Below are 12,205 nucleotides of genomic sequence, written 5' to 3'. Positions count from 1 at the left end.
TCCTGACATACTCACAATGGCCTAGTGTTGGAAGTATCAGTCTGCTACAAAAGCAAGATAAGGTACTGATATGTTTCAACCGTATCTGAAGTTTGTTACGCCTAGTTCATAAGTTACTGATACAGCATGGAAGCCATTTCCTCACTTCAATAGTGTCTCAACACAAAGCATATGGGACAGGCAACTAGCAAGGCTGCTTCCAGCAGGTCCACTTGTTTCTTGCTTATGAACATTACTGTTGTGTCAGAGGACTGGGCCACATGGAAACAACTTCCACAGTGCAACAATATCATCCAAGCTTTAATATGGCTAGTTTGGGCAAGAACTGAAGACAACATAGAGGTGCTATACAAGAGAAAGTGTATGGCTCTAAACAAGCAAAAAGCTCTACAAAAGAAATTTTTCAGTATTAATACAATCAAAGTCATTAAGAGGGAAAACAGTTATGTAGAGAACAGTTTTGATATAGTGTTCCTTTATCATTTAAAGTGGTATTACATCTCAATCTGGTGTCTTGTTGTAGTAACATATCTTGATGAAGAGCAGGAAGTATTCAGATTTGCCAACCCAGTTCAAGGTATTCAAACCAGTCAACTAAAGGCCTCCAAGGAGTTCCTATAATGCAAGAATTTTTTTCTTTCTCTTTAGAGCACACTGAAAGATGTCTGCTGAAGAGAGATACTTGCTTAGCTAGAACACTGACCCAGAAGGCAATTGTTCAAGATGTCTTGCCCTGTTCAAAATCTTACCTTTGGTCACCATTTGTTAGCCTACACATGGGCTTCTCCTGAACAAACTGCCCATTAGGGAACAATGTGCAGTTTTTCATCAGGTTTAAGGACCCCCCCCCCCTAATAGTTCAGGTTCAACCATTTTCATTTGTAACCTTGCAAAAATTTGAATCCAGCTCTCCTAATAGAGGCTAGAGAATTATCCCTCCACATCAGTGAGAGAGAAAGAAAGCTAACTAAAGTATAAAAGGCAGCACAATTACCCGAAATCTGAATCTGGACCATCTGGAGTCATGTGTTCTGGGTCTGTGCCATTTTCTAAAATAGGAGGCGTTTTCCTGTGTTCCATTGTTAAGCCGTTGACTGATTTACTTGAACTCTGTAATGATGGCCAGGCATCTTTGTTATTACTGTTCGGTCTGGAAAGAGGTGAGAGTAAAAGAGAGTTGAAGTTATGAAGAAAGTCTTAAAGTGGGGAAATTATTCCTCATGCCACACAGGAACTACAGAGGAATAAAGATGTCTTCAATACAAATTAAGTGACTAAAGTTAAGACGGCTGGGATAAACGTCACTTCTTGCACCACGTTGCTTCTACTTACATTTTTGCACTTGTAAAATTACAGGCAATTCTGACTACCGAGACACAGGCTCCTAAGAGACTTTAGCTCAGCCAAGGGATTTCTAGTACTATGAATATTGGTATTCCTTTGCTTCCAGTTGATATGTTGTATCACTGTGATGATCTCTGATTATTTCTCCATGCAACACTGCATGGTAATTGAGAACTATAATGATTCTACAGTTTACCCACTTTACTGGCTCTGTTCCAAAAATAAATGGATCAAGAAGAAACAAGGATCACGGTTGATCTTGCCAATCTTTTCGACTAATGGAACAAGGGCTTTTTTGACACACACACACCCATTACAGACTGACTCCCTCCACATGTAGTTTCTGGGAACTTCGCACTTAGAGGACATTTTGGGCTGCAGCCTGGAGGAGAAAGAGGTAAAGAAGTTCAGCTCCACTAACAAAAAGCTTTGTCAGCAGAATTTTTCAGGATTCACTCATATAGAGCACCACTTCAAAACCAATCAAGTCATCAATCTAAAGCAACGTTTCTCAACTTTTTTACCATTAAGAAACCCCTGAAACATTCTTCAGGCTTTGAGAAACCCCAGATGTGGTGCAATCAAGCAAAGTATGGTGGGGAAACATACCCACCTGGGGCCACAGTGACCATACATGGTCATATCACCTGACAAGCAAACATGGCCACTGTCTAACTCTCAAATAAGTCACTGTAAATATAATACAATGGTTTAATGGCTACCTATTTTTCTCCCCTCCTGTTCAGAGTCATATGCTGTTGTCTAAAAAACTTTCCAGATTTTAATGTTGAAAATAGGAAAATTGATTTAGTTATTTACTTCTGTACAACCCCTGAATGTTATTGCCAATCAGCATTTTCACAAACTGGGAGTGATTTTGCTTATGGACCAATGGAAAACGGCCTGTATAGAGGCTTTTTAGATATAATAAACGTGAAAATGCCTTGATGTAATGCTGCTGACAGCCATTTCCTCCCTTTTGACTGGAGACCATTTTAGCTTGCCACCTAGATGCTACTCTTTTTGAGGAACAAGACTAAATTCCATGCTTACTAATTAAGAGCAGGAAAATTAGATTCACTGCTGCAAAAGCAGCAAAAGTAAGGCATCGAAACAGATGACATAAGTCAGAATGAGACAAGAATAGAGAGAACCTATCATTTATGCAATTTTGTACAACTTCTCAAGCAGTTTAGGACCTTGTAATGTATAAAGTTACTGAGCTAGCACAGACGATTCAGATACAAACCAATTCAAGAAGAAGCTGAATCAATCCGAACTTTACTCTGTCAGCCGGACATATGCAGTCTACTTTTGGTTTTTAAAGATCCATTTGGGACATTTTCATTAAAATGGCCATAAAGCCCTAGATAAATCCTAGCAACTGAAACTAAATTTCAGTTACCATTTCCTAATTATTCTAATCTGTTTGCTTTTTTCTTCTTGCCTTATGGTACAATGTATCAAGTCTCAGACCACTCCATGAAAAAGCTTCTGTTAATCTTACTGGATGTAATTTTGGTCTATTACAACACTGCTTCCCTTCTGAAGCTCATAGTATCCCAATTCCCAGAGCATAAGTGAGTTGTTGCTCTGGTCATTTCATGCCTAAATACCCCAGCCCACATTTCCTTTAAGAGTGATAAAAGAAGTCTGTGCCCTGTGTAATTCCAGTTCTGTTAATCACTCTGCCTTCAAAAATATTCCTGTCAATTTCACAGTATATAATATTTTTTTTCATTTCTGGTGAAAGAGTTCATGATGACCCACTAAATTTTAGTAGAGGGCAAAATGATGTAAGATTCTAAAATCCTGAATCTTTACATTACAAGGTCCTATCTTGAAAACATATTTGAAGATCTTCCCTAGTAAGAAAATTAAATTGCATTCATCATTTATTTGTTATACACATCAAGTTCTGAAGCTCATTACAGACAATTACTTTTCCATTCACTCAATAAGATTTCTGTTTGGGTATTACAAGGTAAAGAGACTTAGCTAGAAATGATACCAGTTCCACAACCATCTCTGCTCAAAAAAATATTTTTTAAGCACCAGAATATTTAATGTAGATCCTGAATATTAACCACAAGCCTGCAAATGAATTAAATTTTCCAAATACAGAACACTAAATTCCTATTAGGCCTTTCTAATTATTTCAGAATGATTTCAGTCACATATTGTTAGACACATAAGCATATAATATCTTTAACTCTGCACCCTGCAAATCAGCTAACATATTTAAACAAGAAAAGCATGTGCATGGCTCATCTTCATGCTCAAGACAAAAATACAAGAATTCTGTATTTCAGATGAAATCTTCATGGTATTCTCACCTTCACAAGGCACAGCTGAATCCCTTTGTTCATATATTAATGTATAATTTTCTACCATACTGTTTACTCATGTTTGAATTTAACACAGGCCTTCCAGATTTCATAATTACAGATACTACTCAAAGATCAATAAAATCAGAGTCCAGTAGCACCTTTAAGATCAACAAAGATTTATTCAGGGTGTGAGCTTTCGAGTGCAAGCACTCTTCGCCAGACTATGATCTTCTTACATGACAGGAAATTTATTTTGCTATATATATGTTTTTTGCTACATATTCCCTGTCATGTAAGAAGATCATAGTCTGGCGAAGAGTGCTTGCACTTGAAAGCTCACACCCTGAATAAATCTTTGTTGGTCTTAAAGGTGCTACTGGATTGTGCTGCTTTAGACCAACACGGCTACCCATTTGAATCTACTCAAAGATCATTTACAGATAAATTTAATGGTAGGATTACACAGTTCAGATTATTCCTACAATGTTAAGGTGCAATGTTTTAACAACCTATACTGTATTGTGGAAGAATCAGCCATTCCTTTATGTAAAGACATGCACAGGTATTTGAAAATGCTGCATACATCTCTATAATGAAGCCAAGGAAGTAAAATGCTGTATGCGCTAAGCTTAAGCAGTAAAGCAGTAAAGCAAAGTGCAAGAGAGAGGGGAAAGGGGGATTTGATGGGAAACTTTAAAAATGCACTGGGAGAGCACCTGTACTTACGTATCATACCTCTGAAGTGAAGTAACTTTGTTCTTGTTCTTGTCAACTATGTTTGCAGACAGCTGGAGGAAGTTGGGGTTTAACTTGTACAATTCTTGAAGTAACTTCTGTTCATATTCTTGATGCTTACCAGCCTGGGGTTTTAAAAAAAAGGAAGTTAAGAATCTAATGCAACCTGGAAATTTAAAAAAGTACTTCCATGCAAAGCAAATTGGTTTCTCAGCTTCAAACAATACGATGTCAATTTTGGAGGGCTCAGCTGTATTATCAAAAAGTTATTTCAAAGCAGACCAATTCCTGCTCCCCCAAGCACTACTGCCATAACAATAATGCTGCCTTCTTACAGGAAACACAAAATGAGATTAACTGTAAGTAGATAACACATTTTTGCAAGTAATAAATGCCTGTCTTGGTACAACCTACTGTGACGATCCCATTTCATTACTAAAGAAAACTGCTCAGAAGGTACAGAGTGATAAGTTAGTTATGTTATCAGGCTACTGTTAGATTTGGTGACTATACTTGACAGTTCCATACAATTTGTGTGACTCAGACTAATAAAAGAAAATTCAGTACAAATTCTTGATTTAACTTTTATTATGAACCTTTTTGAGTACAGCCTTTTTAATGTACCAAAGAAATTCACTTGGGAAGCTTGTGGGGTTGGATGCAAAGCTTAATTTCCCACTCAATTACTGCCTCTGGCAGAATAGTAGGTGTCCAGCTCCCCCTGGCTGGAAGATCACAATTCACCGCCAGGAAGCCAACCACTGCCACATCACCACTGCCAACATCCCCGGGGGCCCCAACCCACCTGAATGTCAGACCAGAGCAGGCAGGCCCTGCCTGCACAAGCTCCTGGGGGCTGAAAGAGCCAAGGGAGTCGCAGCCCACTGCCAGTGAGTCACCACCAAGACTACATGATGAGCCGCAGGGGCTGAGCTGGCCCCCAGGACCAACTGGGAAGCAGCGGCACACCTCCCCAGACCCACCGGGCAATGCCAGCTGGCCAGCCCAGGAAGCACCAGCACGGACTGTATGCCCAGCCCATTGGGATGCCAGAAAGACACCAACCCCAAAGGTGCTAAAGGCTCAGGGGCGGGGATAGCACAAGCGGAACCTGGAAGCAAGGGAAGGATAAAAGGAAGAGAAGAAGCCATGGTCAGTGTTGGATGCCAGAGGATTGTCGATCAGTGGGCAGGGGTCTAATGGATAAGTGGTCAGCCATGCTGTGGTTAGCAACCTGACCAAGGGGCCTCTAGTTCGCTTTCTGTATCCAAGATTGGAGGGAGGTCACAGCTGAGTGTTGAAATTTTATCCATGAAGTAGCTCGTAAGTGCCTCACAGTTGATTTCTGATTAACTATTGTTTTGGTGCACTTCCTCTAGGGCAGTGAGTAAATGAACTATCCTAAAGAACTGTGCTGGATGAGAATCCAATAGAAGTTGAATAAAAGTTACGTTTTACTGACTTCACCACCATCTCATAGCCTTTCACGTGCATTCTATAAGATGTTCTCAATGCTTCGTCGTGAGGTGGGACAAGAGAAGAGATATGAGATTCGGCTATATTTGAACCCCTTCTAACCTCTGTTAAGATATCTGCATATTGATCATACTGGTGACATGGATTACAAGTGCAGAAATGTCAGCATTTAGAATAATAGCTACAGATTCACTGACTGAGTGTAAAATTTCTAGACAATGTACACCATGTCCATTCAAGCAGTATTTAGTTGTAACATCTCTGGCTGCAATCTACACACTCAGGCCTATACCTGCAGTAATATCATAACTTGTAAACAACAGTGGTTTGCAGGGTCTGACTGCTGCTGGAGGTCATTGATTCTTTAAGTATGGAGAGTAGGAACTTGAGTGTTTAATACCTCTAAACCAGGGGTGGTCAAATTGCGGCCCTCCAGATGTCCATGGACTACAATTCCCATGAGCCCCTGCCAGCGTTTGCTAGCTGGGGCTCATGGGAATTGTAGTCCACGGACATCTGGAGGACCCCAGCTTAACTAGCCCTGCTCTAAACCATCGCCACTTCGGATCCCGATCTATAATCCAAATGTCTGAAGTGGTGCTAATGATAGGGAAAGGAATCTGCAACCAATAGAGAACTGCATTCAAGGAGCTGTAACACAAACAGGGACTGAGCCAGACCTTGTGATGAAACCAAGTCAGTTGGCGCAGCACTTTTCAAAGGTATTGGAAGAGAAGCTGAAAGTTGTGGCCAATGTAGGACAGTATAAGCCACCTCTAAATTAAAGGACTGTGCCATGGGATTCCCAAGAGCTAGACATGACTGAATGGATGACAATACCAAACTAAAGGATTAGTACTGAAAAGAGACTGAAAAAGGAATAGTACTAAAATATAAAAACGTACTAAGTATGGAAAAGTACTCAATAAAAGGACCAGTACTAAAAAGTGGCTCTGCATTCCTCAGTTCGTACTGTAATGTTTGGGAGACATTTGTGGATCTGATAAAGTCAAAGATTGTAATTCTTAGGCTGTCCTTTAGATCAGGTGCTGATTAAGGGGCACAATAGGCTTTATAGTCAAAACTGAACACTCAAGATGCCAAGCAGGCATTGAGGTCAGAGAGCATTTTGTCTAAGGAAGAGTGCATCCACTTGAAAGCTCATGCTTTGAATAAATCTTTGTTGGTCTTAAAGGTGCTACTGGAATCAAATTTTGTTGTTTCCTAAATAAGTTCCTGAAAGACAGAGTAAAAAATACATTGGCGACCAAACCAAATTATTCCTATGGTTACTCATTTCCATGCATATTAAATTGAGTTTCCATTACCTGAATTCCGGATTAAGTTTAAGGTATTGGTAAAGGTAAAGATACTCCCTGTGCAAGCACTGAGTCATGTCTGACCCTTGGGGTGACGCCCTCCAGGGTTTTCATGGCAGACTCAATACAGGGTGGCCTTGCCAGTGCCTTCCCCAGTCATTACCATTTACCCCCCAGCCAGCTGGGTACTCATTTTACCAACCTCAGAAGGATGGAAGGCTGAGTCAACCTTGAGCCAGCTGCTGGGATCAAACTCTCAACCTCATGGGCATAGCTTTCAGACAGCCTTTCAGCCACTTCCCACTCTGCGCCATGAGGCTCATATTGTATTGGTACTTACCCATAAAAGCCATTTGCAGCCCAAGTCCTGCATATTTGAGAGACCGCCTCTCTACACCCCCTAAAGAGTACTCCGTTGCATGAACACCATCCAGTTGGTGGTCCTGGCTCCAAAGAGGTACATTTGGATTCAACTGGGACCTGAGCATTTTCCATCCTTGCCCCTATCTGATGGCATGAGCTCCTGAGTCCTGTTGGAACTAGTACAGTTCCAAAAGGCTTGTAAAACAGAGCTCTTCTGTCGGCTTTTGGTTGGGGCCAGAGCTAAATAACATCTACCTATCCCCACCCTACTAGTTACCAACACAGAGTGGGAGAGGCCTCAAATTATTGTCAGACTCTTGCCTGCTGTGAGGGATGAAATGCCACTGCTGATTTTTACCTTTAAGTGTCAATGACTTTCTAAATTAATTTTAAGCTTAAATGTTATTTGTTTTAACTTACTGTACTAAATCTGTATATTGTACACTGCCCTGAGCCAGCTTGCTGGATGGGCTGGTATAGAAGTCAAATAAATACAAATAAATGTTAGAGTTTTCTTTTTTTATTTAAAACTGAAGCAGCTGAGACCAGCTGAATATTTTTATGTATCTTTAATTTTTTTCTATACTGCATATCAATTCAGGAGCAATGCCAGTAAGAGAAATTTTGAACTAAATAAAACCACAACATTAGGGAATTTACTACATTTGTTACCAAATAAAACTTGGGATCCACAAGATACTTTAATGGTGCTCAAGTTTTTTATTTTTGACTTTTTTGAATATTAGAATCCATGCCATGTCACAAATAATAACAGAGGTTTTATTAAGTCTCCTATATAGTATGAAAAGCTTTTATTCTTCAGAAGCAGAAACTGAATCTTCCCTTGGGTATAGTTAATTAGCTGTGCAATTCTTTGGATCCTGGTCAATGAGTATTTGTGGTAAGCAGAAAGATTCACCATATATATGTGATGTCGTTTATAAAACTGGGTTAATATGATGCTTTTGTGTCAAAGGTATCTTAAATATGACCTTACAGGAGTAAGATTTTACTTCTCGTGGGGAAAACTGCTCAAAACACTGCCATCAATGTCTTTTTACAGATAGGGAAGAGCGTGAAAGGACAAGAAGACTGAAATAATTGTTTATCCAAAGTCCAGGAGAGATTTGGACCTTAGTGGTCCTAGTGGCCCAGATTCAGTTTAACATATGAAGAATGTTATGGTTTCCTTTTTTGACCAAGGAACAGGTTTGCTGGATCGTGGCAATTCAGTTGATGTCGTTTACTTAGATTTTAGTAAAGCTTTTGATAAGGTTCCCCATGATGTTCTGGTGGATAAATTGAAGGACTGCAATCTGGATTTTCAGATAGTTAGGTGGATAGGGAATTGGTTAGAGAACCGCACTCAGAGTCGTTGTCAATGGTGTTTCATCAGACTGGAGGGAGGTGAGTAGCGGGGTACCTCAGGGCTCAGTGCTCGGCCCGGTACTTTTTAACATATTTATTAATGATCTAGATGAGGGGGTGGAGGGACTACTCATCAAGTTTGCAGATGATACCAAATTGGAAGGACTGGCAAATACTTCGGAAGATAGAGACAGAGTTCAAAGAGATCTGAACACAATGGAAAAATGGGCAAATGAGAACAAGATGCAATTTAATAAAGATTAGTGTAAAGTTCTGCATCTGGGTCAGAAAAATGAAAAGCATGCCTACTGGATGGGGTAACACTGTGTGTGAACGAGAACTTGGGATACTTGTGGATTGTAAACTAAACATGAGCAGGCAGTGTGATGCAGCGGTAAAAAAGGCAAATGCCATTTTGGGCTGTATCAACAGAGGCATCACATCAAAATCACAAGATGTCATAGTCCCATTGTATACAGCACTGGTCAGACCACACCTGGAGTATTGTGTGCAGTTCTGGGGGCCTCACTTCAAGAAGGACGGAGATAAAATTGAAAGGGTACAGAGGAGAGTGACGAAGATGATCTGGGGCCAAGGGACCAAGCCCTATGAAGATAGGTTGAGGGACTTGGGAATGTTCAGCCTGGAGAAAAGGAGGTTGAGAGGGGACATGATAGCCCTCTTTAAGTATTTGAAAGGTTGTCACTTGGAGGAGGGCAGGATGCTGTTTCCGTTGGCTGCAGAGGAGAAGACACGCAGTAATGGGTTTAAACTACAAGTACAACAATATAGGCTTGATATCAGGAAAAAAGATTTCACAGTCAGAGTAGTTCAGCAGGGGAATAGGCTGCCTAAGGAGGTGGTGAGCTCCCCCTCACTGGCAGTCTTCAAGCAAAGGTTGGATACACACTTTTCTTGGATACTTTAGGATGCTTAGGGCTGATCCTGCGTAGAGCAGGGGGTTGGACTAGATGATCTGTATGGCTCTTCCAACTCTATGATTCTAAGAATCACATGGGCTGAAAAACTTGAAACTCACCCCCCAAAATCATAGGTCTTTTTTCATGGCTTTTCTTACACTAGATAACTGATCAACGATTTGAAAATAAATTAATATGTAGTATGTATTACCAAACACTTACCTGCATCTCCTCTTTTGTGAAACTAGCTGCTTCATCCCCTAGTTCATGTAGATACATACAGTCTGGCTTTGGACACTGCATATTCTTCAGAAAGTAACTGCAGTATTTTGTGGTACCTAAAGATGCCTGGTTAAAAAGAAAGCATCAATGACTATAAAGGATAGCAAATTACATCTTACAGAAACAAATCGGTTTCATAGCTGTCTTAATTACATATACCAGATTTGCTATATGAAATGCACACTTGTTACAGCATGGAACTATTAGTACACGCAGCACATTCATGAATTCTAATAAGAACACTGCCCTTGTATTCTGGAAAAGGTTAGCAAAATGTACATAAAGCAATACTACCTTAAGTGTTCTTCCATCTACCACTACATTATTGACACACTGTATGGCTCTGAGTGCATCTTCTGACCGGATGTAGGTTACATATGCACTTGCACTTGGACCCTAGAATTAAAAAAAACTATTTTAGTTACAGACAGTCACATACACTTAGCTATAAGCGGCATATAAGAACCAATCTTCTTCATCTTGCTGAACCAAGACTATCTGTCTTGTTTAAATTACTTTCATCCTGCCTTTGAACAGATTTCCTCCACCCTATAGGCACACAAAAGATAAAATACAACAGTAGAGGACTTTGCTTCAGAACCAAGGTCTGCTGATAAAGGATTCCTAGCAAAATATGTGTTGAGATATTCCACTCCTGCCAAAATCCTCAAAGATGAGGGAAGGAGGAAAAGGAAGAGAATAGCAAGGAGAATCAAGTGGAAAATAGCTAAGGAGGTGGCAAAAAGGTAGCTCCTGTCATCATCCATAGCCCATGATCAGGAAGACAATTCATTATTGAAGGTTTACTCAGAGGGAGGATGCATGGCATGGTTGGGAAGTCGCAAAAGAAAGTCTGGAAGGGGTTCTGTGGAACTAGTCACAGAATGAGCAATAAGCAGTAAGTAGAAAAAGAAACAAAGGAAAAGAGGTAAAAAAAACGTCATCTGGTTGAGGCTACAGGGGCTTATAGTTTACAAAAACTAGACTGTTACTTGATTGTTTTTAATTGATTGTACTGTAGTTGCACAATTTAGCTTCTTATTTTATTGATGAGTATTCTGGGTTGCATAAGGCTAGTATCCCTTAAGAATGAAACAAAGTCTTGTCATGGTATTAACTGGAATGCTCTTGTGCATCAAAATTTAGCTGCTTACTTTCCATTGAAAACGTTTCTCTCTTGGTTAGGATGTGGACAAAGTCACTATCTCACCTGTGAGCCTGCATACGATGTGCTGTTGTTGATGACAACTTTGTGTATTTTACCAAATTTCCCAAAATATTCTGGCCTTTTCAAAACCTGGTTGGTAAAAAATTAACACAAGATTAACAAGCTACTCAGAGGGAACGTGCATCATTATGTAAAAATTAAAACTATTTAATGGTTTTGAATGAAGCTAATGAAGAAAACACTTCTAAACAATACTGGAGAAGCCAGCTAGATCCTGTCTTGGCCAATTTAAGAAGAAGACAGTTTGAATCAAAACATTTCTGCTAAATTTTTTAGATTTTCCCTCTCCTATTACTGACTTCCACCTTCAAGCTGTTTCTGGAGACACCCCCCCCCCCCAATCCTTCAAGATATGCTATTTGGAAACCATTATGGGCGGTGGCAGGAAGTGCAGAAGTCACATTCTAGTGATCAAAGTGCTTTCCATTAGCAGAGATTGATTCTGATTTACTTCTCTACTTGGATCACAAGTTTTGTCAACAAGCTGAATACATATTCCAACACTATTCCTTTCCAACATTAGCTACATTTAAAGACAGATACAGTACTTCTTCCTTTTAAAGTCTGGAAATAAAGGCAGTAGTTCCATAGCCACTTGCTTCATAAGAAATAATACATGACTATACACACAACTGCTATACATAAACCAGGTGCATCAAAGAAATCAAATACTTTGATGAAGCAGTGCTAGAACTGTTCAGGTAAACCAAAGGATAAACAAATACTGAATGACTGCAAACAGAAAAAACAATCTTCACATGACTTAATTTGGCAGCTGTGAGAACTACAGCAAGCTCAGGTTAGATCACATTTGTTGTTCACAAAGAGGAGGATTCAATA

General features: G+C 39.9%; 1 protein-coding gene across 8 annotated transcripts in view; it reads right to left on the bottom strand.

Moving 5' to 3' along the window:
- CNOT4 (CCR4-NOT transcription complex subunit 4) overlaps positions 1-12,205 on the bottom strand; it is a 57,999-nt gene that overhangs the window by 27,614 nt on the left and 18,180 nt on the right. For 3 of the 8 annotated variants that reach the window (XM_077339202.1, XM_077339206.1, XM_077339210.1), the window contains 5 exons: positions 11,348-11,434; positions 10,432-10,533; positions 10,078-10,203; positions 4,401-4,534; positions 995-1,150 (listed from right to left, as the gene is read on the bottom strand). In XM_077339202.1, the coding sequence (XP_077195317.1) occupies positions 995-1,150; positions 4,401-4,534; positions 10,078-10,203; positions 10,432-10,533; positions 11,348-11,434 (605 nt within the window). The remainder of the gene's footprint in view (positions 1-994; positions 1,151-4,400; positions 4,535-10,077; positions 10,204-10,431; positions 10,534-11,347; positions 11,435-12,205) is intronic. The other 5 variants (XM_077339204.1, XM_077339207.1, XM_077339205.1 and 2 more) reach the window with 3 other exon arrangements.

Source organism: Paroedura picta, chromosome 5 (assembly GCF_049243985.1).
Source record: "Paroedura picta isolate Pp20150507F chromosome 5, Ppicta_v3.0, whole genome shotgun sequence".
Lineage (NCBI taxonomy): Eukaryota > Metazoa > Chordata > Lepidosauria > Squamata > Gekkonidae > Paroedura > Paroedura picta.
Note: the sequence above shows the minus strand (reverse complement) of the source record. Positions and strands in the feature narration are given on the sequence as shown.